This window comes from Prionailurus viverrinus, chromosome B1 (genome assembly GCF_022837055.1).
Source record: "Prionailurus viverrinus isolate Anna chromosome B1, UM_Priviv_1.0, whole genome shotgun sequence".
NCBI classification, from domain to species: Eukaryota; Metazoa; Chordata; class Mammalia; order Carnivora; family Felidae; genus Prionailurus; species Prionailurus viverrinus.
The window spans coordinates 43,053,473-43,081,014 of NC_062564.1; the positions used below are offsets into that span (position 1 = coordinate 43,053,473).

Sequence of the window (27,542 nt, forward strand, 5' to 3'; positions counted from 1 at the left end):
TACTCATTGTCTTCCCCTACTAGTTTTTTAGCTCCAGAGAAAAGGCATTCCAACTATTTTGTTCTCTAGCACATATATAGCACATATATATATATATATATTTTTTTTAAATAAATGAGTCCATGGAATAAACTATCTGTTGTAAATAGTACATTCTTTTGTTGATGTTGCATTATGACTTTTATTATTCTGAATAGTATTAATACATGAAAAAGTTATATTCATAAAGATTTATAATTTGATGACAGATATAGCTAATATGAATTTATTGGATTTTACAACAATAGACGCAAACCCTAGTCCTTCGGACTATCACAGGGAAATATTATTTACATGAGGATCATGGAAAAATTAGGGTTTTTAAATTTTTTGGAGGCCACACCCTATTGAACATACTCTACCATTAGAATAACCACAAATAATTGATTTATTATTACATTGCCAAAAATTCTGACGATTTCTATCTAAATACCAAAAACCAAAAAGAGAAATGATAGAACATTACTAAAAACTAGGCAATGTAAGATGTGTTTACTATGTGTGAACTCGTTTATAAGGGACACACTTCTGGGTATAAATTAGTGTTGACATTAGAAAGAAAATATCAGTCATAATTATATCCAACTAGACAATTAATTTGAAGCTTGAGTCTTAGCAAACACTTGCTGGATGTTCTCATTCTCCATTCTCTCATTTTTCCTTGATAATTGAGCTTCTGGTTTTCAGTCAAATACATGGCTTCCTTGTGTAGTGTCTACATTTCTTAGCCTTTTGTAAAGTTAGTATAACATCTATATAAAGGTCAGATAATTGGCCTAAAACAAAACCATAAATTTAAATTATAGAAAGTAATGTTGACAGCCAGGTTTTTATTCTATTGGTGACTATAAGTTTGGTTAACTATTGTAGTCAAAGCTTCCATTATGAACTATGAGATGATCCTGGATATGAAAGTCACAGTGTAGAAATCAATGTAAAATTTTACTGTGAAATGTCATGCAATTAATAGAATTCTAATTTCCCAAAATAAAAATAACTTATCCTTGATTTAAGCTGTTATTACTTTGGGGTTTCTGAACTTACATTTAAATATAAAAACGGATTCCATCCCAATAAATACAGATATCAATCAGGATATTGCTGTTTTAATGACATTTCAAACATTTATTTTCTTACCATAATATTGCAAAGCATTGACAGCAGGATGCAATGTTCTCATTACGTTGAGGTGGATGGTACTAGAATAGATCATCTTTTGCTTAATCCATAAGCAAAACATGTGTTCAATATTTGCATTTTTTAGAAGAAGCAACACTCATTAGAAACAAAGTTAATAAAATCTGTCTTCTAATATAACATTGAGGAAATTATTAGAGGCACTTCAATTAGTAACTAAAAACAAATACAGCACTTCAACACATTCTCTTACTGTGAAGTTTGTACAGCATAGAGATAATCAAGCAAAAATGGAAAACAAAAGATAAAAATAATTACTATCATTAAATAAGTCTCAATAAATTTCAAAATATGTACATCCAAAAACAATAAATATTAAATCAGAAATAAATAATAAAAAGGCATCTAGATGATCCACGAATATTTGAAAAGCAACTGAAATACTTCTAAAACAATCTGCTAGACAAAAGGAATTACAAAGAAAATAAAAATATTTTAACTAAATGAAAAAGAAACACAAAATATCAACATGTATGATATTCAATAGAAGCTGTGGTTAGACTGAAATGTACAGCTTTAAAGGGCTTACACAAAAAGAAAAAAAGTTTAAAATAAAATATTTGAGTTTTCACATTAAAAATCTAGGGGAGGGGCACCTGGATGGCTCAGTCAGTTTAGCAACCGACTCTTGATTTCAGTTCAGGTCATGATCTCATGGTCGTGAGATTCAGCCTCACATTGCTATGATCACAGAGCCTGTGAATTCTCTCTGTCCCTCTCTCTCTGCACCCCTCCTCTACTCACATTCTCTCTCTCTCTCAGTCTTTCTCAAAATAAATTAAAATAAACAAAAAAATCTAGTTTACCCCAAAGTATGCATAAAGTTAAGAAAAGAAATTGGACAAGTGATGATAAAGAGTCAATAAAATTAAAATATAGCCTTAAAAATCAATTAATTTGATAAAGCCCAAGTTAGAGAGATTGAGAAAAAAAAAGAGAAAATAAAATAACAAATTATATGAGACATAAAAGAAGTAATATCACTAGAGACCCCAGTGACTTAAAAAAAAATAAGTGGAATTTAGGTTTGTGAAGATGGCAAAGTAGGAGGACCCTAAGCTCACTCCATCCCATGTTTACAACTGGATATCACTCACATCCCATTAAGAAACCAGAGATCAATCCAAAGCCTGGCAGAATAAAATCCACAAATAAATATAGAGAATAAGTCACACCAGAGAGGTTAGGAAGGACATAAATGGTGGTTGAGAGCTGCCCACAGGAAAGAGGCTCTGAGAAAAGAAACCACCAGGGGATCCACATAGAGGAAAATGAATCCCCATACACCCAACGCTGTGCTTCTGTGGATCCATCCCTCTGCCGGGTCGGCCTCACTCCTGGGGCTGCAGGTCCCCTCCTGCATGGGACCACCGATGGCAAAGCGAGCTAAGCCTACCCCTTCCACCCCTGTACACCTTACGGATCCACCCCAGCTAATACACCAGATCCCATAGAAGCAGCACACAAGCCTGGCAGTGTGCAAGTAGCCAAGACAGGGGCCACACCACTCCACAGTGAGTCCTGCCCCTGGGAGAAGGGAAGATAAGGTACACACCAATCTGACTGTGACCCCAGCAGTGGGCTGGGGCAGACATTGGGTCTGACTGTGGCCCCACCCAACAACACAAGTTACTCTGGACAGCACAGGGGAAGTGCCCTGTAGTTTGGAGAAACTGCAGGGACTACCAGAAATGAAGAAATGGAAGAACTCTCCTCAAAAGAAACTCCAGGAAGTAGTGACAGCTAATGAATTGATCAAAAATGATTTAAGCAATATAACTGAACAAGAATTTAGAATAACAGTCATAAAATTAATCGCTGGGCTTGAAAAAAGCATAGAGGAAAGTAGAGAATCTATTGCTACAGATATCAAGGGGCTAAGAAATAGTTATAAGCTAGAAATGAGGTTCAAAATAAAATGGAGGGGGCCATAGCACGGATTGAAGAGGCAGAGAAGAGAATAGGTGAATTAGAAGATAAAATTATGGAAAAAGAGGAAGCTGAGAAAAAGAGAGATAAAAAAATCCAGGAGTATGAGGGGAGAATTAGAGAACTAGTGATGCAATCAAATGGAACAATACCCCTATCATAGGAATTCCAGAAGAAGAAGAGAGAGAGATAGGGGCTGAAGGTGTACTTGAACAAATCATAGCTGAGAACATCCCTGATCTGGGGAAGGAAACAGGCATGGAAATCCAAGAGGCACAGACAACTCCCTTCAGGCATAACTTGAAGCAATCTTCTGCACGACATATCATAGTGAAACTGGCAAAATACAAGGGTAAAGAGAAAATTCTGAAAGCAGCTAGGGAAAAACAGGCTCTAACCTACAAAGGGAGATCCATAAGACTAGTGGCAGACTGATCTATTGAAACTTGGCAAGCCAGAAAGGAATGGCAGGAAATCTTCAATGTGATGAACAGAAAAAATATGCAGCAAAGAATCTTTTATTCAGCAAGTCTGTCTGTCAGAAGGAAGGAGAGATAAAGGTTTTCCCAAACAAACAAAAACTGAAGGAATTCATCACCACTAAACCAGCCCTACAAGAGATCCTAACGGGGACTCTGTGAGTGAAATGTTGCAAGGACCATAAAATACCAGAGACATCACTACAAGCATGAAAACTATAGATAACACAATGTCTCTAAACCCACATCTTTCAAAAATAATATGAATGTACATGCCCTAAATGCTCCAACCGAAAGACATAGGGTATCAGAATCGATAAAAAAATAAGACCCATCTATTTGCTGTCTACAAGAGACTCATTTTAGACCTGAGGACACCTTCAGATTGAGAGTGAGGGGATGGAAAACTATCATGCCACTGGAAGTCAAAAGAAAGCTGGGGTAGCCATACTTATATCACACAAACTCGACTTTAAATTAAAGGCTGTAACAAGAGATAAAGAAGGGCATTATATAATAATCACAGGGTCTATCCATCAGGAAGAGCTAACAATTATAAATGTTATAAATTGTAAATGTTATAAATTATAAATGTTATAAATTATAAATTGCGCCGAATACAGGAGCCCCCAAATATATAAAACAATTACTCACAAACATAAGCAACCTTATTGATAAGAATGTAGTAAATTGCAGGGGATTTTAACACTCCACTTACAGAAATGGATAGATCATCTAGACACACGGTCAATAAAGTAACAAGGGCCCTTGGGGCGCCTGGGTGGCGCAGTCGGTTAAGCCTCCGACTTCAGCCAGGTCACGATCTCGCGGCCCGTGAGTTCGAGCCCCGCGTCGGGCTCTGGGCTGATGGCTCAGAGCCTGGAGCCTGTTTCTGATTCTGTGTCTCCCTCTCTCTCTGCCCCTCCCCCATTCATGCTCTGTCTCTCTCTGTCCCAAAAATAAATAAAATGTTGAAAAAAAAAAAACTAAAAAAAAAAAAAAAGTAACAAGGGCCCTCAATGATACATTGGATCAGATGGACTTGACAGATATATTTAGAACTCTGCATCCCAAAGCAACAGAATATACTTTCTTCTTGAGTGCACATGGAACATTCTCCAAGATAGATCACATACTGGGTCACAAAACAGCCCTTCATAGGTATACAAGAATTGAGATCATACCATGCATGCTTTCAGACCACAATGCTATGAAACTTGAAATCAACCACAGGAAAAGGTCTGGAAAACCTCCAAAAGCATGGAGGTTAAAGAACACCCTTTTAAAGAATGAATGGGCCAACCAGGAATTTAGAGAAGAAATTAAAAATTATATGGAAATAAATGAAAATGAAAATACAACAATCCAAATGCTTTGGGATGCAGTGAAGGCAGTCCTGAGAGGAAAATACATTGCAATTCAGGCCTATCTCAAGAAACAAGAAAAATCCCAAATACAAAATCTAACAGCACACCTAAAGAAAATAGAAGCAGAACACCAAAGGCACCCCAAACCCAGCAGAAGAGGAGAAATAATAAAGATCAGAGCAGAAATAAACAATATAGAATCTAAAAAAACCTGTAGAGCAGATCAATGAAACCAAGAGTTGGTGTTTTGAAAAATAAACAAAATTGATAAACCTCTAGCCAGGCTTCTCAAAAAGAAAAGGGAGATGACCCAAATAGATAAAATCATGAATGAATGTGGAATTATTACAACCAATCCCTCAGAAATACAAGCAGTTATCAAGGAATACTATGAAAAGTATATGCCAACAAACTGGACAACCTGGAAGAAATGGACCAATTCCTAAGCACCACACACTTCCAAAATTCAAACAAGAAGAAATAGAAAACTTGAACAGACCCATAACCAGCGAAAAAATTGAATCAGTCATCAAAATCTCCCAACAAATAAGAGTCCAGGACCAGATGGCTTCCCAGGGGAATTCTACCAGACATTTAAAGCAGAGATATTACTTATCCTCCTCAAGCCTTTCCAAAAAATAGAAAGGGAAGGAGAACTTCCAGACTCATTCTATGAAGCCAACATTACTTTGATTCCTAAACAGGTATAGACCCAGTAAAAAAAGAAAACTACAGGCCAATATCCCTGATGAATGTGGATGCAAAAATTCTCAACAAGATACTAGCAAATCGAATGCAACAGTATAAAAAGAATTATTCACCATGATCAAGTGGGATTCATCCCTGGGCTGCAGGGCTGGTTCAACATTTGGAAATCAATCAATGTGATACATCACATTAATAAAAGAAAAGCAAAGAACCATATGATCCTGTCAATCTATGCAGAAAAAGCATTTGACAAAATTCAGCAGCCTTTCTTAGCAAAAACCCTTAAGAAAGTCGGTATAGAAGGAACATACTTAAACATCATAAAAGCCATTTATGAAAAGCCCACAGCTAACATCATCCTCAGTGAGGAAAAACTGAGAGCTTTCTCCCTGAGATCGGGAACACGACAGGGATGTCCACTCTCGCTGCTGTTTAACATAGTGTTGGAAGTTCTAGCATCAGCAATCAGACAACAAAAGGAAATCAAAGGCATCAAAATTGGCAAAGATGAAGTTAAGCTTTCACTTTTTGCAGATGACATGATAGTGTACATGGAAAACCCTAAAGACTCCACCAAAAATCTACTAGAACTGATACATGAATTCAGCAAAGTCGCAGGATACAAAATTAGTGTACAGAAATCAGTTGCATTCTTATACACTAATAATGAAGCAACAGAAGGACAAACAAAGAAACTGATCCCATTCACAATTGCACCAAGAGTCATAAAATAGCTAGGAATAAACCTAACCAAAGATGTAAAAGATCTGTATGCTGAAAACTATAGAAAGCTTATGAAGGAAATTGAAGAAGATATAAAGAAATGGAAAAACATTCTGTGCTCATCGATTGGAAGAATAAATATTGTTAAAATGTCAATACAACCCAAAGCTATCTACACATTCAATGTAATCCCAATCAAAATTGCACCAGCATTCATCTCAAAGCTGGAACAAGCAATCCTAAGATTTGTATGGAACCACAAAAGACCCGAATACCCTAAGTAATATTAAAGAAGACCAAAGCAGGAGGCATCACAATCCCAGACTTTAGCCTCTAGTACAAAGTTGTAATCATCAAGACATATATGTACCATATGTACCATGGCACAAAAAACAGACACAAAGACCAATGGAATAGAATAGAGACTCCAGAGTTGGACCCACAAAAGTATGCCCAATTAATCTTTGACAAAGCAGTAAAGAATATCCAATGGAAAAAGGCAGTCTCTTTAACAAATGGTGCTGGGAGAACCAGACAGCAACATGCAGAAGAATAAAACTAGACCACTTTATTACACCATTCACAAAAATAAACTCAAAACGGATGAAGCACCTGAATGTGAGACAGAAAACCATCAAAACCTTAGAGAGAAAGCAGGAAAAAACCTCTCTGTCCTCAGCCACAGAAATTTCTTACCTGACACATCCTCAAAGGCAAGGGAAGTAAAAGCAAAAATGAACTATTGGGACCTCATGAAAATGAAAAGCTTTTGCACTGCAAAGGAAACAATCAACAAAACTAAAAGGCAACCAATGGAATGGGAAAAGATATTTGCAAATGACATATCGAACAAAGGGCTAGTATCCAAAATCTATAAAGGACTCACTAAACTCCACACCTGAAAAATAATCCAGTGAAGAAATGGGCAGAAAACATGAATAGACACTTCTCTAAAGAAGACATCCAGATGGCCAACAGGCACATGAAAAGATGCTCAACGTCGCTCCTCATCAGGGAAATACAAATCAAAACCACACTCAGATACCACCTCATCCCTGTCAGAGTGGCTAAAATGAACAAATCAGGAGACTATAGATGCTGGAGAGGATGTGGAAAAATGGGAACCCTCTTGCACTGTTGGTGGGAATGCAAACTGGTGCAGCCACTCTGGAAAACAGTGTAGAGGTTCCTCAAAAAATTAAAAATAGATCTACCCTATGACCCAGCAATAACACTGTTAGGAATTTACCCAAGGAATACGGGAGTGCTGATGCATAGGGGTGCTTGTACCCCAGTATTTAGAGCAGCACTTTCAACAATAGCCAAATTATGGAAAGAGCCTAAATTTCCATCAACTGATGAATGGATAAAGAAATTGTGGTTTATATACACACTGGAATACTACGTGGCAATGAGAAAGAATGAAATATGGCCTTTTGTAGTAGGGTGGATGGAACTGGAGGGTGTTATGCTAAGTGAAATAAGCCATACAGAGAAAGACAGATACCATATGGTTTCACTCTTATGTGGATCCTGAGAAACTTAACAGAAGACCATGGGGCAGGGGAAGGAAAAAAAAAAGGTTAGAGAGGGAGAGAACCAAACCGTAAGAGACTCTTAAAAACTGAGAACAAACTGAGGGTTGATGGGGGGTGGGAGGGAGGGGTGGGTGGATGATGAGTATTGAGGAGGGCATCTGTTGGGATGAGCACTGGGTGTTGTATGGAAACCAATTTGATTATAAAGCTCATATTAAAAAAAGAAAAAAAGTAATAGTCCCAATTACAATTGCACTTTATAATTGGATACCTAGAAATAAACCTAACCAAAGTGGTAAAATACGTGTACTCTAAAAATTATAAAACATTGATGAAAGAAAGTGAAGATGACACACAAGAAATAGAAAGACATTCCATGCTCATGGATTAGAAAAACAAATTTTGATAAAATGTTTAGACTAGCTAATTCAATCTACACATTTAATGCAATTTCTATCAAAATACCAACATTTTTCACAGAACTAGAACAAACAATCCTAAAATTTTTATGGAACCACAAAAGACCCCGAATAGCCTAAGCAAGTTTGAAAAACAAAGGGAAAGCTGGAGGCAGCACAAGTGCAGACTTCAAGTTATATTACAAACCTGTAATCATCAAAACAGTATGGTACTAGCACAAAAATAGATTCATAGAAAAATAGAACAGAATGGAAAACCAGAAATAAACCCACAATTGTATGGTCAATTAATCTTTTACAAAGGAGAGAAGAATATCCAATGGGAAAAAGACAGTCTCTTCAACAAATGGTGTTGGGAAAACTGGACAGCAACATGCAGAAGAATGAACTCAGACCATTTTCTGACACCATACACAAAAATAAACTCAAAATGGATTCAGGATTTCAATGTGATACCTGAAACTATAACAATTCTAGAAAACAACAAAGGCAGAAATGTCTCTGATATCAGCCATAGCAACATTTTTCTAGATATGTCTCTGAGACAAATGAAATAAAAGCAAAAATAAACTATTGGGACTATTTCAAAATAAAATGATCATGCAAAGGAAACAGTCAACAAAATTAAAAGGCAACCTACAGAATGGGAGAGAATATTTGCAAATGACATATCCAATAAAAGGGTTAGTATCTGTAATATATAAGGAACCTAAAATATTCAACACCCAAAAAACAAATAACCCAATTAAAAATCAGCAGAAGACATGGACAGCCATATCTCTGACAAAGATATCCAGATGACCAACAGATACATGAAAAGATACATCACTCATTATCAGGAAAATGAAAATCAAAGCCACAGCAAAGTATCATCTCACACCTGTCAGAATGGCTAAAATCAAAAACACAAGACACAATAAGTGTTGGTGAGAATATGGAGAAAAAGGAACTCTTGCAGTTTTAGTGGGAATACAAACTGGTGCAGCCGCTGAGGAAAACAGTATAGAGATTCCTCAGGAAGTTTAAACTAGAGCTACCCTATGATACAGTAATTGCACTACTATTTACTTCCCAAAATACAAAAACACTAATTCAAAGAGACAATGCACCCCTAAATTTACAGCAGCAATATCCAAATAATGGAAGCAGACCAAGTTCCCCTTAATTGATGAATGGACAAAGAAGATGTGGTATAGTTATACAATGGAATATTATTTGGCCATAGAAAAGAATGAAATCTTGCCATTTGCAATGGCATAGATGGAGCTAGAGTATATTATCCTAACTGAAATAAGTCAGAGAAGGACAAATGCCATATGATTTCACTCAGATATAAAATTTCAGAAACAAACAAATGAGCAAAGGGAAAAAAAAGAGAGAGAGACAAACCAAAAAACAAACTCTTAACTATCGAGAATAAACTGATGGTTACAGAGGGGAAGTGGGTTGGGTGGAGGGGTCAGTGAAATAGGTGATGGGGATTAAAGAGTGTTCTTTCATGATGAGCACTGAGTGTTATACAGAATTGCTGAATCACTAAATTGTAAACTTGATACTAATAGAATACTGTATGTTAGCTATGCTGCATTTAAAAATAAATTAACTTTTTAAAAACAAATGATTATAGAAACTTATGACTAATTTCAAGGAAATATTTTTTATAATCTGAATATAAAGATCCTCATCTTTTAAAAATTAATTATTAAATAGCTTTCCAAAAAGAGAATTCTAATTCCATATGGCTTCACTGGTGAATTTCTAACAGATAACTTGTGAAGAATTAATATCAATTTTGCCAAATTACTTTTAGGAAATTTTATGAGTCTAATGTTACCCTGATAATGAAACAAGTCAAAATAATTACAAGAGAAAACAACCTAAAGCCCAATATTCTTCATAAATATAGAAACGTGTTAGGAGAGAAATCCAGCAACAAGTAGGACAAATGCATAAAAGGGATTATGCACTGTATCGAAATGTGGTTCATCCTAGGAAGACAAGTTATTGCAACAATTGAAGATCAATAAAATGTATCAACTGAAACATATCAACTGAAAAAAAGTAAAATCAACAATAACACATAAACATCTTAATATATAATGAAATCTATTCATGATTGGAACTCTGGCAAACAAGGGCTAAAAAACCAGCTTCCTCAGTCTGATTAAAAGCCTCTATGAAAAACTTTCAGCTAACCTATTTAATGGTGAAAGATGAAAGATTTTGCCCTTAAATTAGAAGCACAACAAAAATAGCCACATGTTCCATTTCTATGTTACATTGTATTAGAGGTCCTTATCACTGTTGTAAGGCAAAAAATAGGAATTGAAAAAAATATAAAGATTTAAAAAAACATAAAATTGTATATATAATATATGATTATACATGTATAAAATTCCAATAAAGCTAAATTAAAATCCCAGAACTAATAAATTAATTTAACAAATCTTTAGTAAACAAATTCAATGTAATCAATAAAATTTCTATATACTTGGTGCGCCTGGGTGGCGCAGTCGGTTAAGCGTCCGACTTCAGCCAGGTCAGGATCTCGCGGTCCATGAGTTCGAGCCCCGCGTCAGGCTCTGAGCTGAGCTGATGGCTCAGAGCCTGGAGCCTGTTTCCGATTCTGTGTCTCCCTCTCTCTGCCCCTCCCCCGTTCATGCTCTGTCTCTGTCCCAAAAATAAATAAACGTTGAAAAAAAAAATTTTTTTTAATTTTTATATACTTGTCACAAAAAAATTGGAAATTTTATAGTCATATAAAGAGGTGCAATTAGAAAAAATAGTAAATACCAACCTATTTACACCTAATAATTTCCCCGCAGGAAAAAAAATGGAAGAAACACTGCATTTTGAAGAATTCTACCCATGATGAGAATAATTCAGGCATCTCAACAAAATAAACTACTTTCAAAATTGAACAAAAAATGCTTTAACAATATTTAGGAGGAGTTGGAGGCTCCAAGGAGCTATTAATAGTTCAGATCTTCTAGTCCTTCCTATCATTTCCTCACCATTGTAAATCATAATGATCATTGCAGCTGGTATCACAAGCAATGTATCATTATTTTAAAAACCATAATGCAATCAAAGATAAATATTTAATGGGCAATGTTCAGCATTATCAATATGAAGTACATACAATATCATCTGTCTTTAAGATGAACCAGAAAAACAAAAACAAAAAGGCATGAACTTGATTGCAGGAAATTTGAGACATGACACTAGGAAACAGGATTAAAGGAGTAGGAATCAAGAGAAAGAGAATGAGGAAAAATCAACATAAGTCTGTTGTATTGAGATAGGAATTGTGGCTCCAATCTGCTGGGACCACAAAGAAGCGTACAGATTTAATGGGTTTGTCCTTAGAGGGTCAGGGAGCTGGTGTTCCAATGAAGTGGTTGAAGGCTGCCCCACTAAAGAGGTGATTACCTTTATTTTAGGGCCTCTTTTGCCTAGGGAAGAAGCTGATTGGCATTCACGAATTTTAAAGTGTTGACTTGGTCATTAAGTGCTTCTTGTGGGACTTGAACCTAAGATAGATATAAAGATCTGCATACTTTGTGCTTACTTGCTTTCCTCTTCCCCACACTTTCTTGTCTCTAAATGTCCAAGCTTGTAGTATCCATATCCTTGACCAAATACTATTTGCCATTGCTGAGGCCATGTAGATCCCAACCTGTGGCACGTCTCTAATACAAAATAGAAAGCTAAATGTATTTTATGCAAATATGCTCACTGTGAGGGTTTTAATCTAATTGGAGAATAGTATGAATAGTGATTTTTTTTTTCAAAAAAAGGATTCCACCTAACATATTGAAAGGCCCTGTTCTTGAATTGAAATAAGACAGGTTTTTCTTCATTTATAGACAGTTTTAGGGAACCCCCATGTGCCATTGATGTGAAATGATTGAGAAACATTGGTGCAATAGATATAGGTGACATGGAGCTCTGGGATTTCTACTCATATTATTTACTTACACTGTCTGGATATTTTTAGTTAGCTACCAGATATGCTATTTTGGTCATTAGACATATTAATAGGCCCACTATTTAATTATATAGACCTGCAAATACCTAAATTATTGTGATAATAATCAATTTTAGTAACATACTCACTTACTGGTCTCTGTATGCATGCTCAACTCCACTAGGGTTCAACTGCAAGGAACTCTAGGAGATGGCACTACATATCTTCTATGATACTTATCTGAAATTCCACATGGAACTAATCTAATCTATCATGAATATCTTTATTTTTTATTGTGTCTTAATGATCTTAAGTGCAAAAGAACAAACATCTTGCATCACAGCATGGATCTGCAGTGCCCTCTCTCTGCCTAACTGTTATACCTCTCTATACCCGTTAAAGTTATCCTTGTTGTCATCAAATCATGGATTGTTCCAGGTTCACAATCATTTCAAAAAGCCTTGTTTTCTATAGTCCCTTCTTATTTTTGTTACAAATTTTTATTTAAATTCTAGTTACTTAGCATATAATGTAATATTGTTTTCAGGGTTAGAATTTAGTGATTCATCATGTACATATAATATCCAGTGCTCACAAGTGCCCTCCATAACACCCATCACCATTTTATCCACTCCCCTCCCCCACTCACCACTCCTCCAGCAAACCTCAGTTTGTTCTCTATAGTTAAGAGTCTGTTTTATGGTTTGCCTCTATTTTTTCCCCTATGGCCATCTGTTTTGTTTATTAAATTCCACATATGAGTGAAATCATATGGTATTTGTCTTTCTCTGACCGATTTATTTCATGTGGCATAATACATTCTAGCTCCATACACATAGTTGCAAATGGCAAGATTTTATTCTTTTTGTTTTCTGAATTACATTCCATTGTGTGTGTGTGTGTGTGTGTGTGTGTGTATATATATATATATATATATATATATATATATATATACCACTGTGTATATATACCACATATTCTTTATCCATTCATTAGTCAATAGATATTTGGACTCTTCACATAATTTGACTATTGTTGATAATGCTCTTCTATAGCCCCTTCTGGGACAACGGTTTTCATGAGTGCCTGCCAAATCAGAGCCTGAGATAAAAAATTTGAGTAATTATTTCCTAGGAAATGATTGTGGAAGCAGAAGTTAGGGAATGGAGAGATTGTGATGTTATCAATTTTGCCGCTGTCAGCAATGGTGCTTGATTTTCTAAGACATATGAGAAGGAGAAAATGGTTATGAGAATTGTCCTTCAGAAAGATAAGAGGCTGGCTCTAGTCACTGGCTGGATGATGGTTTCCCTAAATCCCCTACATGGTCCTAATTCTATAAAATCTCACCATTGTACTCTAAGAATAATGATGATAACAACAAATTCACTATGCCTTTGAGGCTTGGGAAGCATACTGCAAAAAGGCCTTCTCTAGTGAAAAGGAAAAAGCTGATTAACAGCATCTTTGAAATCAGGAGATGCCAAGAGTTCAGGCTAAGTGAGGGCAGAATGAAAGGGACACATGCAGATAAGTCCAAACTAATAAATCATTCTTGTACAGTGATCCCAAGCCTATATTTGGCTCACCAAGTTATGCATTAGATTATAAAATTGTGCAAATGGCATAGCGATAAATCTAGAGTTAGAGCACATGACACAGCAATTGTCATATCAGGATACAAGTGACAGTGAGGTACATATGCAGTGTGGGCATTGGAATACATATTTTTACTTGGGAATCATTGGACACAGCTTATATTTGACCATTATGAATTATTTTAGCAGCCTAGACTTTCTTAAACTAAGTACACCAGGCTTATTTTTATATAAACTATGTAAATAAAGCATGTAAAAGTAAAGCATCTTACATTGCTTCTGGGTTCATTATGCAGACAGCTCCTGAGCACTGGCATTTGTTAATGTCATCATAAGCTATTCCCATACTAAGGCTCAGTAATTGAGCTATAATAACTGCAAGTGATTCCAGACTTATGGTTCTGGGATGCTGGAAAAAAGAACATACATGTACATTTCAGAAGATAATCCATTTACCTAGGAAACAATGTAATTATTAAAAATAGTCAATAAAATTGAATAGCATCATCTAATATGATAACCACAGATGTGCCATCTATATTGGTAACGTGTTACAAGTACCATTATTAAGAAAAATATTGCCTCAGTAACTTATTAATTATAATAACAATAGTTATAGTCATATTTATATTCACAAAATAAGATCTTTAGATACAAACATACAGTGTCAAATTATTAACCGGTTATGTTCACTTATATTTTAATTATTTGGGGATGATATTTTAGGTGACTCATACATTTAAAAAATCATAAATTAATCCATTAAATTAGGGTAAATAATGACTGATAATAAGAATGCTGACTTACCAAGTGTTTAAACTTTATTTTCAAAACTAAAATATCTTTATTATTTTTGTTTTTGCAAATGTAAGATGCTTATCATAGTATATTTTGACCGTACTAAAATGTATGAAGCTTGAGAAAAATCCAAAAATCACACTATCCTTTCAGATATATCTAACAGCATTATGTTGAATATACTTCAAGATTGGTTTCTAGGAATAGATTTTGGTATCTTCTGTTTGTCTCTCTAAATCAACTTTCCAGCATGTTCCACCTTGCTCTCTAGCCCAGGAGGTGATACCAATGAATTATGTTAAAGGGTTTCTTTTACCTTGATTTGCTCTAAAGAGGGGAACAGGCTGAGAAAAGAGCAAGGTATTTATTACCATCATTGCCAGGGTGCCTATAACTGTCTGGATCCTTCAGTGGAGACATCTACCTTCTGTCTGTGACCCTAGTAAAATGGCATTGCCCTTTCCTTCAAGTCTGGGTGACAGTTAAATTTTCGTGTTACTAGCCCTAAGTTCCTACCCCTTGTATACACATTGACAGATGTTCCTTTTAACAAATTACCACAGATGAATGTGCCACCCATGTTCAGAGAGAACAAGGGAGGGGGAGAGATAATGGAGAAGAAATGGAAGGATTTTGCTAAATCTCAAGAATTTAAATAATAAGATTTATAAAAAATAACAGTACATTATATTATTACTGTAAATTTTCTTGTTTTATAAGATTTTCTTGTTTTTCTTGTTTTGGGGATATTGTAGAAAAGGGTCTAGCAATTATTCAATCAATGTATCTTTACAACCGTTTCTTATTCTGTATCTGTCCTGTTCCCTGTTATCTTTTATAGCTCGGTAAGATGAAAAAAATGTTTTCCACAAATGTCACTTTAGTCATGTGTGTGAAAGCAGTCTCTTCTCCCCTCCCCATGCAACTGTTACTCTATTCTCTTTTTAATACATGTATTTTCCCCATCTCTATCTGCATATATTTTAACCTTTCCTTTCATTGTGTGATAGGATCAGATACATGGTTTAGTTTTTGAGATGACCTTTCTTTACACTCCTGTTATGACGGTCTCACGTTGGACTTCAAGTAGTCAGCTCAGGCTGACTATTACAAAATACCACAGATGTAGGTGACTTAATAACAAATTTATTTTCTCATAGGTCTGAAGATTAGAAGTCCAAGATCAAAATACCAGCAGGGTTAGTTTCTGGTGAGGTTTCTTCCATGGCTGCCTTTTTGCATGTCTTTTCCTCTGTGTATGTACAGAGATCGGTATCTCTGGTGTCACTTCCTCTTTTTATAAGAACACTATCTAATTAGGGATTCACACTTATGATCTCCTTTAATCTTAAATTATCTCCATTAAGGTTAGCTCTCCCGATATAGTCACATGGGGTTAGGGCTCCAACATATGAATTTTAGGGGGTCACAATTTAGTCCATAACAGACCAGTCTGAAAAATTTGAAAAATGTATGGAAGGGAGTGTGAGAATTTCCTACAGAATATTGTTATGATTACTTCTGTTTTGAAAATAAAGTAATAGAAGGAAAATTACATTGAACATTGGAGTCTTAAAAAATATTTTAGGAAAAAAATTACACCTAAGCAGACAAGTTTCTTTTTGCAAATAATACCTGCTTAGGGCAATTGTAAAATAATATTAACAGTAGCTGACATTTATTACGGCTTCTCATGTGCGAATCACTAGACTGAAAAAATCTGCAGGCAAGTAGATATTGAGACTTTCTTTATTGCGAAATATGGGATTACTTTCTATAAATGTGCCTGCTACTTATGCTTTTGTAAAATCTTCTAGTTTCTAACTTTAGGAACCAAGATTCTATATATGTCTTTTAGATAAAGCTTACTAATATTGTTCAAATATTCTAAATTTTGCTTTGAAAAATTACTTATTCAAATACAATGTATTTGAGCTAATAGCTCTTTCAGTGTTTGCTTTGTATATTTTATAAGTATTTGGTTAGGTACATATGATTTCAGGTTTATTATATAAGGTTAGTAAAATTTTATTTCATCCTAAATAATGAATCCCTTAAAATTCATATATATTTCACTTGGAGAATATTTTGATGCTTCATATTAATACTCACACATTAATTTTTGGCATGATATTCTGTACTTTGTACTTTTTAGGGTTAAATTTTCTGGCACATATGGGTTTGAAACATAAAAGAGAAAACAATCTGATCATTTTTATTTTTAATAATTGAAACTAAAATATTTTTAATCTCTTTTGGTTATTGCCTTTTCAAAATTAATAACATTTTATTTTGTGTAATGGTTTCATGCTGAGTGTACAAATCTTAGGTGCCTTGATGAAGTTGTATGTACATATACACATATGTATATACAGAATATTTATTGGGGCGCCTGGGTGGCTCAGTCGGTTGAGCGTGTCTGACTTCAGCTCAGGTGATGATGTCACAGTTGGTGAGTTCAAGCCACACATTGGGCTCTGTGCTGACAGCTCGAGGCCTGGAGCCTGCTTCAGATTCTGTGTCTTGTCTCTTTGTCCCTCCCCCATTTGTGCTCTGTCTCTCTCTGTCTCTCAAAAATAAATAAATGTGATTAAAAAATTAGAATATTTATTCGTATATATAGACACATTCATATATAGTTTTTATACATATTATATGTGCATATGCATATGTATGCATATTTATGAAGTATGCATGTGTCACATACCTGCATAATTATTATCCTGTACAAGGTACAGAATGTTTTTATTACTCAGGAAGTTTTCCCCAGCAAGCTTCCAGTCATTACCTCCCTACCAAATGTAACTTCTATTCTGACTTTTTTTTATTATTATTATTTTTGGGACAGAGAGAGACAGAGCATGAACGGGAGAGGGGCAGAGAGAGAGGGAGACACAGAATCGGAAACAGGCTCCAGGCTCTGAGCCATCAGCCCAGAGCCTGACGCGGGGCTCGAACTGACGGACCGCGAGATCGTGACCTGGCTGAAGTCGGACGCTTAACCGACTGCGCCACCCAGGCGCCCCTGTTCTGACTTTTAATACTTTGGCTTACCTTTAGCTACACTTTAGCTTCACAAAAATGGCATCATGAAATAAATGTTCTTGTGTTTCGGGCTTCTTTTGCTCAACCTAGTTTTTGAGATCCATCAATATGGAGTACAACAGTAGTTCTTTTTATTGCTTACATTACCACACATGTCTATCCATTTCACAGATAAGATGACTCAGTATTGTTAAAATGTCAATTTCCCTCAAATTGACCTAGGGATTTAAATCAAAAACTAATAGAAATCCAAGAATTTTTTGTTGAAATTGACAAGCTGATTTTAAAACAGAAATGCAGAGAACTTAAGATACCTAAATTAGTCCGAAGAAGGAGTTGTAGGGTTCATACAACCATTGCTGATTATATGTTATAAAACTATAGTTATTAAGACAATATGGTATTGGTGGAAAAATAGACAAATGATCATTTTTAAAAATCCAGAAAGAGAGTAGGAATATGATGATCTGATTTTTATAACAAAGGTACCACTCTAATTCCGTAAGAAAAAGAACCTGTTTAATAAGTGCCATGAAGTGATTGCTTATTTACTGTGAATAAATAATCCTGACACCTAACTCACACCAAATTATTATAATGTTGTTTATATGGATCTATAGTTGAAAATTAACATGTTTTAATTAGAAAATATAAATTATTAGCTTCAAGACCTTAGAGTGGACAAAACTTTCTTGAAGGTGTTCTTTTTTCTATCTAGTGTGCTGAAAGTTTTATCTCTTTTTTTGTCACAAATGAGTTCGAACTTTACCAAATGTTTTCTCTGCATCTATTATTTCTTTTAGAATGGCAGATTATGATTGATTTTCATATGTAAAATTAACTTCCATTCCTGGAATAATTCCTACTTGACTCATGTTGTGTTATTCTTCTGATACATTGCAGAATTCTTTGTTAACATAGCGTTGGCATAAATGTCAATTCCTACAACAAGCTAAGAAACAGCCCTTCCTTTTATATTCTCTACAAGAATTTGTTGTACATTGGTACTAAAACCTTTGGAGACATCACATCCTCAAGAGACAATCTGATCCTGGAGTTTCTGGTGTTGGCTGACTTTTTAGTATTATTTAAGATTCAATTACTCCAAGGGACCCTGGATGGCTCAGGGGTTAAGCGTCCAACTTCCGTGCAGGTCGTGATCTCACAGTTGGGGAGTTGGAGCACCACATTGCTTTGGATCCTCTGCCTCTTTCTCTACCCTTCTCCTGCTTGCACGAGTGCATACACAAGCTCTCTCTCTCTCTCAAAAATAAATAAATATTTTAAAAAGATTCAATTATTCCAATAGGTCAATGGCTATCCAGGTTTTCTTTCCTATTCATGTGATAGATTTTATTATTCATGACATTTATCAATTTCATCTAAATTTACTGCCATACATTAGTTGAGGATATGTTTTGTTTTGTTTTTAATATATGTAGGATCTGTGGTTATGGTGTCCCTTTTTCTCAACAAATGTTTTGATAACTTACTTGCTCTTTATTGAGGTAGGATACAGTTTTGTTTGGGACTTATAAATTTTATTTGTCATCTCAAACAGATGACTTTGTGCTTTGGTGATTTTCCCCATGATATACATATTTTGTATTTTTCACTGGTATAAAATATTTTTTTTTTACTTCCTTGGTTCTAGGGTCTTTTACTTTAACTTGCAACTACATGTTTTTTGAAATTGGACTTAGATTATCTATATTTAAATTTATTTTAATTTGTATGATTAAAGCTACAGAGTTCTCAGTTCTGTTTTTTTCTGGCATCCCAGGAATTTAGGTATGCTGTATTTTTAGTATCATTTAGTTCAAAATGAGTTCTGATTTCTTATGTTTTATTTACAAATGTTTAGAGATTTTTAAGTGACTTTTCTATTATTTAGTTCTAATTTAAATCCACAATGGTCATAAAATATGCTCTATAGAGAGCAACATGCAGAATAATGAAACTAGATCACTTTCTTACACCATACACAAAAATAAACTCAAAATGGTTGAGAGACCTAAGTGTGAGACAGGAAACTATCAAAACCCTAGAGGAGAAAACAGGCAACAATCTGACCTCAGCCGCAGCAATTTCTTGCTCAACAAGACTCCAAAGGCAAGGGAATTAAAAGTAAAATGAACTATTGGGATCTCATTATGACAACAATCTTCTGCACTGCAAAGGAAACAATCAACAAAACTAAAAGACAACTGACAGAATGGGAAGAGATTTTTGTAAATGACATATCAGATAAAGGGTTAATATCCAAAATCTATAAAGAACTTACCAAACTCAACACCCAAAACACAAATAATTCAGTGAAGAAATGGGCAGAAGACATAAATAGACACTTTTCCAAAGAAGACATCCAGATGGCCAACAGACACATGAAAAGATGCTCAATGTCACTCATCATCAGAGAAATATAAATCAAAACCACACTGAGATACCACCTCACACCAGGCAGAGTGGTTAAAATGAACAACTCAGGAAACTACAGGTGCTGGTGCAGATGTGGAGAAAGAGGAACCCTCTTTCACTGTTGGTAGGAATGCAAACAGATGCAGCCGCTCTGGAAAACAGTATGGAGGTTCCTCAAAAAATTAAAAATAGAACTACTTTACAACCCAGAAATAGCACTACTAGGAATTTATCCAAAGGATACAGGAGTGCTGACTCATAGGGACACATGTTCCCCAATGTATATAGTGACGCTTTCAACAATAGCCAAATTATGGGAAGAGCCTAAATGTCCATCACCTTATGAATAATAAAGAAGATGTGGTTTATGTATACAATGGAATACTACTTGGCAATGAGAAAGAATGAAATCCTGCCATTTGCAGCAACGTGGATGGAACTGGAGGGTATGATGCTAAGTGAAATAAGTCAGGAAGAGAAAGAGATATATTTTTTCCTTCCTATGTGGAACTTGAGAAATCCATGGGATAAGGGAAGGGGAAGAAAATAGTTACAAACAGAGAGGGAGGGAGGCAAACCATAAGAGACTCTTAAATGCAGAGAACAAACTGAGGGTTGATGGGGGTTGTGGGGGAGAGGGGAAAATGGGTGATGGTCATTGAGGAGGGCACTTGTTGGGATGAGAACTGAGTGTTGTACGTAAGCAATGAATCACGGGAATCTACCCGAAAACTAAGAGCACACTGCACACACTGTATGTTAGTCATTTGACAACAAATTATATTTAAAAAATAAATAAAGACAATTATCTCAGAAAAAGAAAGAAAATATTCTCTGTAAGATTTCAATCATCTTATATTGATACTACTTTATTTATCACTATATTATTTATTTTGGTAAATAATAAAAAGTAAGGGAACAGAAGAAATCTTTTGTAGGTGATGGGTATGTTTATTCCCTTGTTTGTGGTGATGGTATATATTTATGCATATGTTAAACTCATCAAAGTGTATACATTAAACATGTATAAATTTTTGTATTAAATATACTTTGATGGAGTTATAAATAAAATAATATTCTGCTGCTCTTTGGTATACAACCTTTAAATACATTTCAACAAAATGGAAAATAGGGCACTGCTGAGTTAGATTTTTCTTCATTCTCAAGTACTATTATGGGTGTCTTTTTTTATTTTATTCTGTCACATTTGCTTTATATATATTGAAGCAACGTAATTAGGTGCATACAACATTATAATTGCTCTTTCTCTCAATTCCTGTGATCATCATTTAATATTCCTCTTTATTGCTCATAACACATCCTGTTTTAAAGTCTACTGCTATGGATTGAATTGTGTCTGCTGCAAAATCCTATGTTGAAGTCCTAGCCTCCAGTGTGACCAATATGATTGTATTTGAAGACAGGGTATTCAGGAAATAATTAAGGTTAAATATGGGCATCTGATAAAACTGTGACCTTAAAAAAGATCTCTCTCTTTCTATTTCTTTCCCTACTCCTCCCCACCAAGTGAGGACACAAGAGAAGGTGGATGCCTGAAAGCAAGAAAGAGAGCTCTCACCAGAATCTGACTATGCTGGCACTCTCATCTCAGACTTCCAGCCTCTAGAATTATAAGAAAATACATGTTGTTTAATCTATGTTATTTAGCTATGGCAGCCCAACCTGATTAAGACGTCTACTTTATTTGCTATTAATATACCCAAAACAAATTGTTTTTGTTTAGTATTTACATTGTATAAATTTTCATTGTTTAAATTTCAATGTACAGATTCCATTACCAGAAAGATGGAGTAAACAAATGCCAGTCTATCTCTCCCACTTGGACTCAACTATTCAACCTAGACAGAATAGAGAGAAAGTATTTGACAAGCCTGAAAATATCAGCATTCAAAAGGGAAGAACAAACACCCAAAGTACCAGTTAGTTGGTCTCTCCTGGCCTAAAAGCAAAATAGTCTGAATTTGGAAGTGAGCACTGTAGTGCAGACAGAGAACCAGGAGAAATTCTGTAGTTCTGAATTGAAGAGTGGGAAAGGAAACACTTAAATCTCAGGGAAAAGTGAAAATGTCCTGTTTCTTTTTCCTATTCCTTCTGTTCTTTCATTCCCCATCCATCAGATGATTCTTCAGTGACTGTAGCAGCACCAAAGTGGCCAAAGGGGGGAAATTATAAGACAAAATTCTGAAAGAGGAGCACTTTTCCCTTCCTCTGGTGAAGCTGTGGGTTCAAGAGTTTGAAACCAAATAAGGTAGTTTTATTTTCTCATACTCTGTTCTCCACTGCTTTGGCCTCCACTGCTTGAACTAAAAAGAGCAGCCACAAGTAAGTGAAATGTACCAGGGAGATAACAGAAGGGTGTGAATTTAGCAAATCAGTCCCACAAAGCTATATCTATCTATCATCTATCTATCTATCATCTATCATCATCATCATCTCTATGATGCATGTATCTTTTAATGTTTAAGTATATATATATTTTATGTTTATGTAGGAGTCATTGAATTAATTTGGGCTCTCCAGAGAAATAGTACCAATAACAGAGAGAGAGAGAGAGAAAGTCAGAGAGAAAGAGATGTACTATAAGAAATTGGCTCACGCAATTATGGAAGCTGGTGAGTCCAAAACCTGCAGAGTGGGTCAGCAGCCTGAGGACCCAGGAGAGCCAATGATGCAGTTCCAGCTTGAGGGCCAGCAGGCTGAACACCATGGTGCAGATGAAATCTGAAGGCAGTCTGCTAAAGAATTCCTTCTTGCTTGAGAAGGATGATCTTTTTGTTCTATTCAGGCCTTCAATTGATTGGATGAGGCCCCTTCACATTATGGAGGACAATGTGTTTTATTCAAATTTTACCAATTTAAATATTAATTTCATCAAAACTTTCCAACCTTACATATAAAATTAACCATCACTCTAACTGTACAAGTTCAGGTTCAAAGTAATACTCTTCTACACTTCTACCTCACCTATGCTTCTTAGTCCCTGTTCCTCTGCCTAGTTTTTTAAGACAAATCTGAGGAATAATCATTTATACTTCTATCATACATACTATGTATTCAATAAGTTGGTATGTCCTTTATGTTCTATTTTCATAATATATAATGGACAAAATCTACTCACACATCCAAGAATAAAACACCAGTTTATATCATTCACCTGCAACTGTCTCTATCTGGTCTCCTTGCTTTGGATCCTTATTGCTCAACAATTAGTCTCCCATAAGAAAAATACTTCTGGTTGGCTTAAAAACTTCCAGTGCTTTTTCATTGTAAAGAGAATGAAATCCAAAATCATTTACCAAGATCTGTAAGACCCTATATAATTAGAAGCTTTCTGACTTCAATAAAATTATTATTTTTATGGCCATCTTATTCATGACATTCATTTCCATTTGAAAGCCTTTGAATTTAATGATCTTTCTGGTGGGCTCTGTTAGACCTTGCCATAACTGCCTTTGCCTCATCATCCATGCTTCCTCTCAAATATTTTCTCCTCAAAGTTTTTCTCTGATTGATCACCTTAGCTAAAATAGCCCAGTCCACAACCCATCAATTTTTACTCTATTGCCCTCATCTGTGTTCTTACTAGTAAATGCCATTAACTGAAATAATATTATGACAGTACCTTCAGTTAAATGATGTAAATAGATTTTCTAAGACTAAATGATCCTTCATTCTTTGGACAAAATAACCTTGGGCGTGGTCTATTATCTTTATAAACTGCTTGGTTCAGTTGGTTAGGATTTTTGATTTATGGTTTTGCTTCTCTTCTATGTTTGTGGATAAATTATTCTCTAATTTCCTTTTGTGTTCCATCTTCTTTTGGTATTATGGTAATTCTGATTTCCAAGTCTGTAGAGTATTTTCTCTTTTGTCTATTTTCTATAAACATATAAGACTGAAATAATCAGTTCCCTTAAAATTGCATAGAATGCCTAAAAGCATTGTTTATTTTCCTTATGTGATTTTTTAAATAATAAATTAATTCCTTTAATAATTTGGTGTTTTTCTGAATTTCTAATTCTTCTTGTGCAACTTTTAGTAAATTATGGACTTCCATTAACAATGTAGTATTTGTCTACATTTTAAATTTTGTTTGTCATAACTCTATTATCTTCTTAATGTTATCTACATCTGTAGTATTTCCTCTTTATTTTTATAATTTTATTAATGAATTTCTACTCTATTTTATAAAAAATAGTTTTGCCAGAAATATAATTGTTTTTAGTTTTTTAAGGCCTTATGTTTTTTGAAATATTTCTATCCTACCTATATATAGTCTGTCTTGCATAGATTTCTGCTTTTGTGTTCACTATTTCTTGGCTTCCATATGTTTTAATGTTATTTTGTTTCTATCTTTTCACATATTTTAGATTGGATAATTAGTTCACTGATTTTCAGCTTTATTTTCTGCAAGGTTCATTAGGTACTAATTTCCCTTAACTACTCTGACGTTACTCCCCCTTTCCTTTAGCATTAATTACCTTAGTAATGTCTTTAGATATTATCAATTTCCCATCATGTTCTCTTAAACAATGCTTTTGATTGATTGATTAATTGATTTTTAGATGTTTGTTTATTTATTTTGAAGTGGAGGAAGGGACAGGGACAGAGAGAGAGAGGGAAAGAGAGAATTCCAAGAAGCTCCATGATGTCAGCACAAAGCCTGACACAGGACTGGATCCCATCAACCAGGAGACCACGACCTGAGACAAAATCAAGAGTCAGACACTTAACTGACTGAGGCACCCAGGTGCCCCAACAATGCTTTTGATTTAAATTTTCTTATGAAGATGTGATTTTAATTTTATTACTCTTTTTTTTATTGTATGACAGAAATTGCCTTGACAACTTGTCAAAAATCATTAGATTACATATATGCCTGGGTCTATTTTTAGATTTCCTATTTTGTTACATTGATCCATTTATTTACACTTCAATATCTTAATTACTGTAGTTTTCAGAAATTTGTATCTTCTGCTTTTCCTCAATTTCAAAACTTATTTTTTATCTTTTTAAAATACATTTATATACAAAACTTTTGTATCAGGTTGTCAATTTTTATGAAAAAAAATAAAGCCTGCTTAGATTTTGGTTAGGATTTCATTGACATCTCTATAATATTACACAGGAAAATTTAATTTTATATAAGAAAGACAACATTTCAAAAAAGTGACAAAAATATCTACATGAGTGTGTCAATAACTAGTAAAAAATTTGTGCTACTAAACTGGGAAAGAAAAAAAACTTCAAATAAATTTAAATGGGATTAATTTCTCTTTTAAAAATTAAAGATGAGATATAAAAATAAAATACATTTTGAAAAGCTATGAAAATTAGAAATAAAACTGAGCCTCCTTATTACATTGTAAAGTGTCTATAAAAATCTAGAGAAAACATAATACCTAATAGTGAAATATCGAAAGTTTTCTTCCTAAAATCAAGAATGATACAAGAATGTCTACTGTAAGTTCAACTAACATTGTTCTACTATTTCAACTAAATATTATTAAGATCCTCATGAATTCAATAGGAAAATAAATTAAATACATATGTATTAGGAAAAAAGAACGAAATTATTCTTACTCACATATGACAAAAAATTTTATATTTGAATGAATTTTTTTAGATACTAATTATGTCTATTTAAAGTACTTTTATGTATTTTAAGAATACACTTTTTTTATTAAATGTGATTTTTCCCACTATGGAACTTCTTTTTTATTATATGAGTTTCTTTTTTTGGAAACAAAGACATTTTTATTTGTATTTAATATTTTTATATCATTGTCAGTGTGCATTTTTTATCTATTCTATTTTGACTTTTTATTTCCTTTCATCTGACAACCCAGTTTTCTCCCCTCCTGCCAGATGATCCAGCATAAAGGATCATGGGGAGACTCCAGAAGGAGTATCTTGGCATAAGGATTTTGTTGATCTGATAGTGGCTATAAAGTGGTGAAATTTATTTTCATCTTTCCTTCAAAAGTTTTCTTATGACTTTTTAATTATTATCTACATTGTTCTTAATATCTAGATATTGGCACTTCTACTTCAATAATCCGCATCTCTTAACTTTTATTTTACCTTTCTTATAATATTTCTGATGTCTTCTGGGAAAGACCTTTTTTTGAAGTTTCTATAACTACTAATAGTTCTGCTTCAAGTGGTATGTATTGTGTGCTGTGTTTTCTTCTGAGGAAGTTTAGTACTCAGGATCTACACAGTCCATAATTGAGGTCAACAGATAATGTGTCTGGTAATATATAATGTATAGCAACCTTGAGACCAAGAACTAGCTTGTGTCAGTCCTTGTGAATGAGCAAATTTGTGAATGACAAGTGGATGAGTCCCAGGAAAAAGAGTTGCAAGACATAAAACGTCTTCTTTTAACTATTATTACATGCTTCTATTCATCCAAAAATCACCTGCGTTGTGGTTTCATCTATAAACTTTTAAGAAAGAGCAGCATTGGAGGGATATAGATTTTAGATTTTATTCCACAGCCTAGGAAGATGAGGTATGGAGGGTTATGGGTGTTTAAACATAAGAAGAGAGAAAGGAGCTAAGATTGCAGAGAAATAGGAGGACCCTAGGCTTGCCCCATCCCTCGAACACAGCTAGATAAATATCAAATCATTCTGAATACCCAAGAAATCAATATGAGGATTGACAGAGCAAATTGCACAACTAGAGGGAGAGAAGAGGCCACATCATGGAAGGTATTAAGTGTAGAGATGTGATTTGGAGAAGGAAAGGATCATGGCTGCTATGGAAGAGAGGGGTCCCTGGTCACAGAGGGAGGCAAGACACAGAAAAGAGCACATAGGGGAACACACAAGGAAAATATTTTCCCAAGGATATTAACTGGGAAAACAAGAAGGGCTGATTTTCATGAGCTTTTACAACCAGTAGGGCTCAAAGATTGGAATTTTAGAGGTCCAGGATCTGGCTTGTGTGGAGCCCAGTGGGTGCTGCATTGCTACTATGGAGAAGAACAGCTCAGTAGTAGATGAAACAATCTAAGGATCCCCTGGGATGCACTGGGAGAGACAGTTCCTCTTTCTTGGAGTGAATCTGAGAGAGGTGGAATTGCCTCTCCAGGGATGAAAGAGCTGGTGGGCACCATTACCCTTCCCTGCTACTCAACATAGGTACAGAGACACCTACTGATGGCAGATAATCTGGACACTGATTCTCTGCTGTGCTTTACTCCAAAATCCACCCACTTGTGCTTTGGTGTGACTGCCAGTTTGGAACAAACTTGCATCAGTACCAGGAAAGTGAGATCCTCCA

At 34.8% G+C, this 27,542-nt stretch overlaps 1 protein-coding gene across 9 annotated transcripts in view; it reads right to left on the reverse strand.

Annotated features, from left to right (window-relative positions):
- ADAM2 (ADAM metallopeptidase domain 2) overlaps positions 1–27,542 on the reverse strand; it is a 137,011-nt gene that overhangs the window by 53,391 nt on the left and 56,078 nt on the right. For all 9 annotated transcript variants that reach the window (XR_007151574.1, XM_047856111.1, XM_047856118.1 and 6 more), the window contains one exon: positions 14,240–14,376. Coding sequence is in view for 8 of the 9 variants with exons in the window: in XM_047856111.1 (XP_047712067.1) it covers positions 14,240–14,376 (137 nt within the window). In the remaining variant the exon portion in view is untranslated. The remainder of the gene's footprint in view (positions 1–14,239; positions 14,377–27,542) is intronic.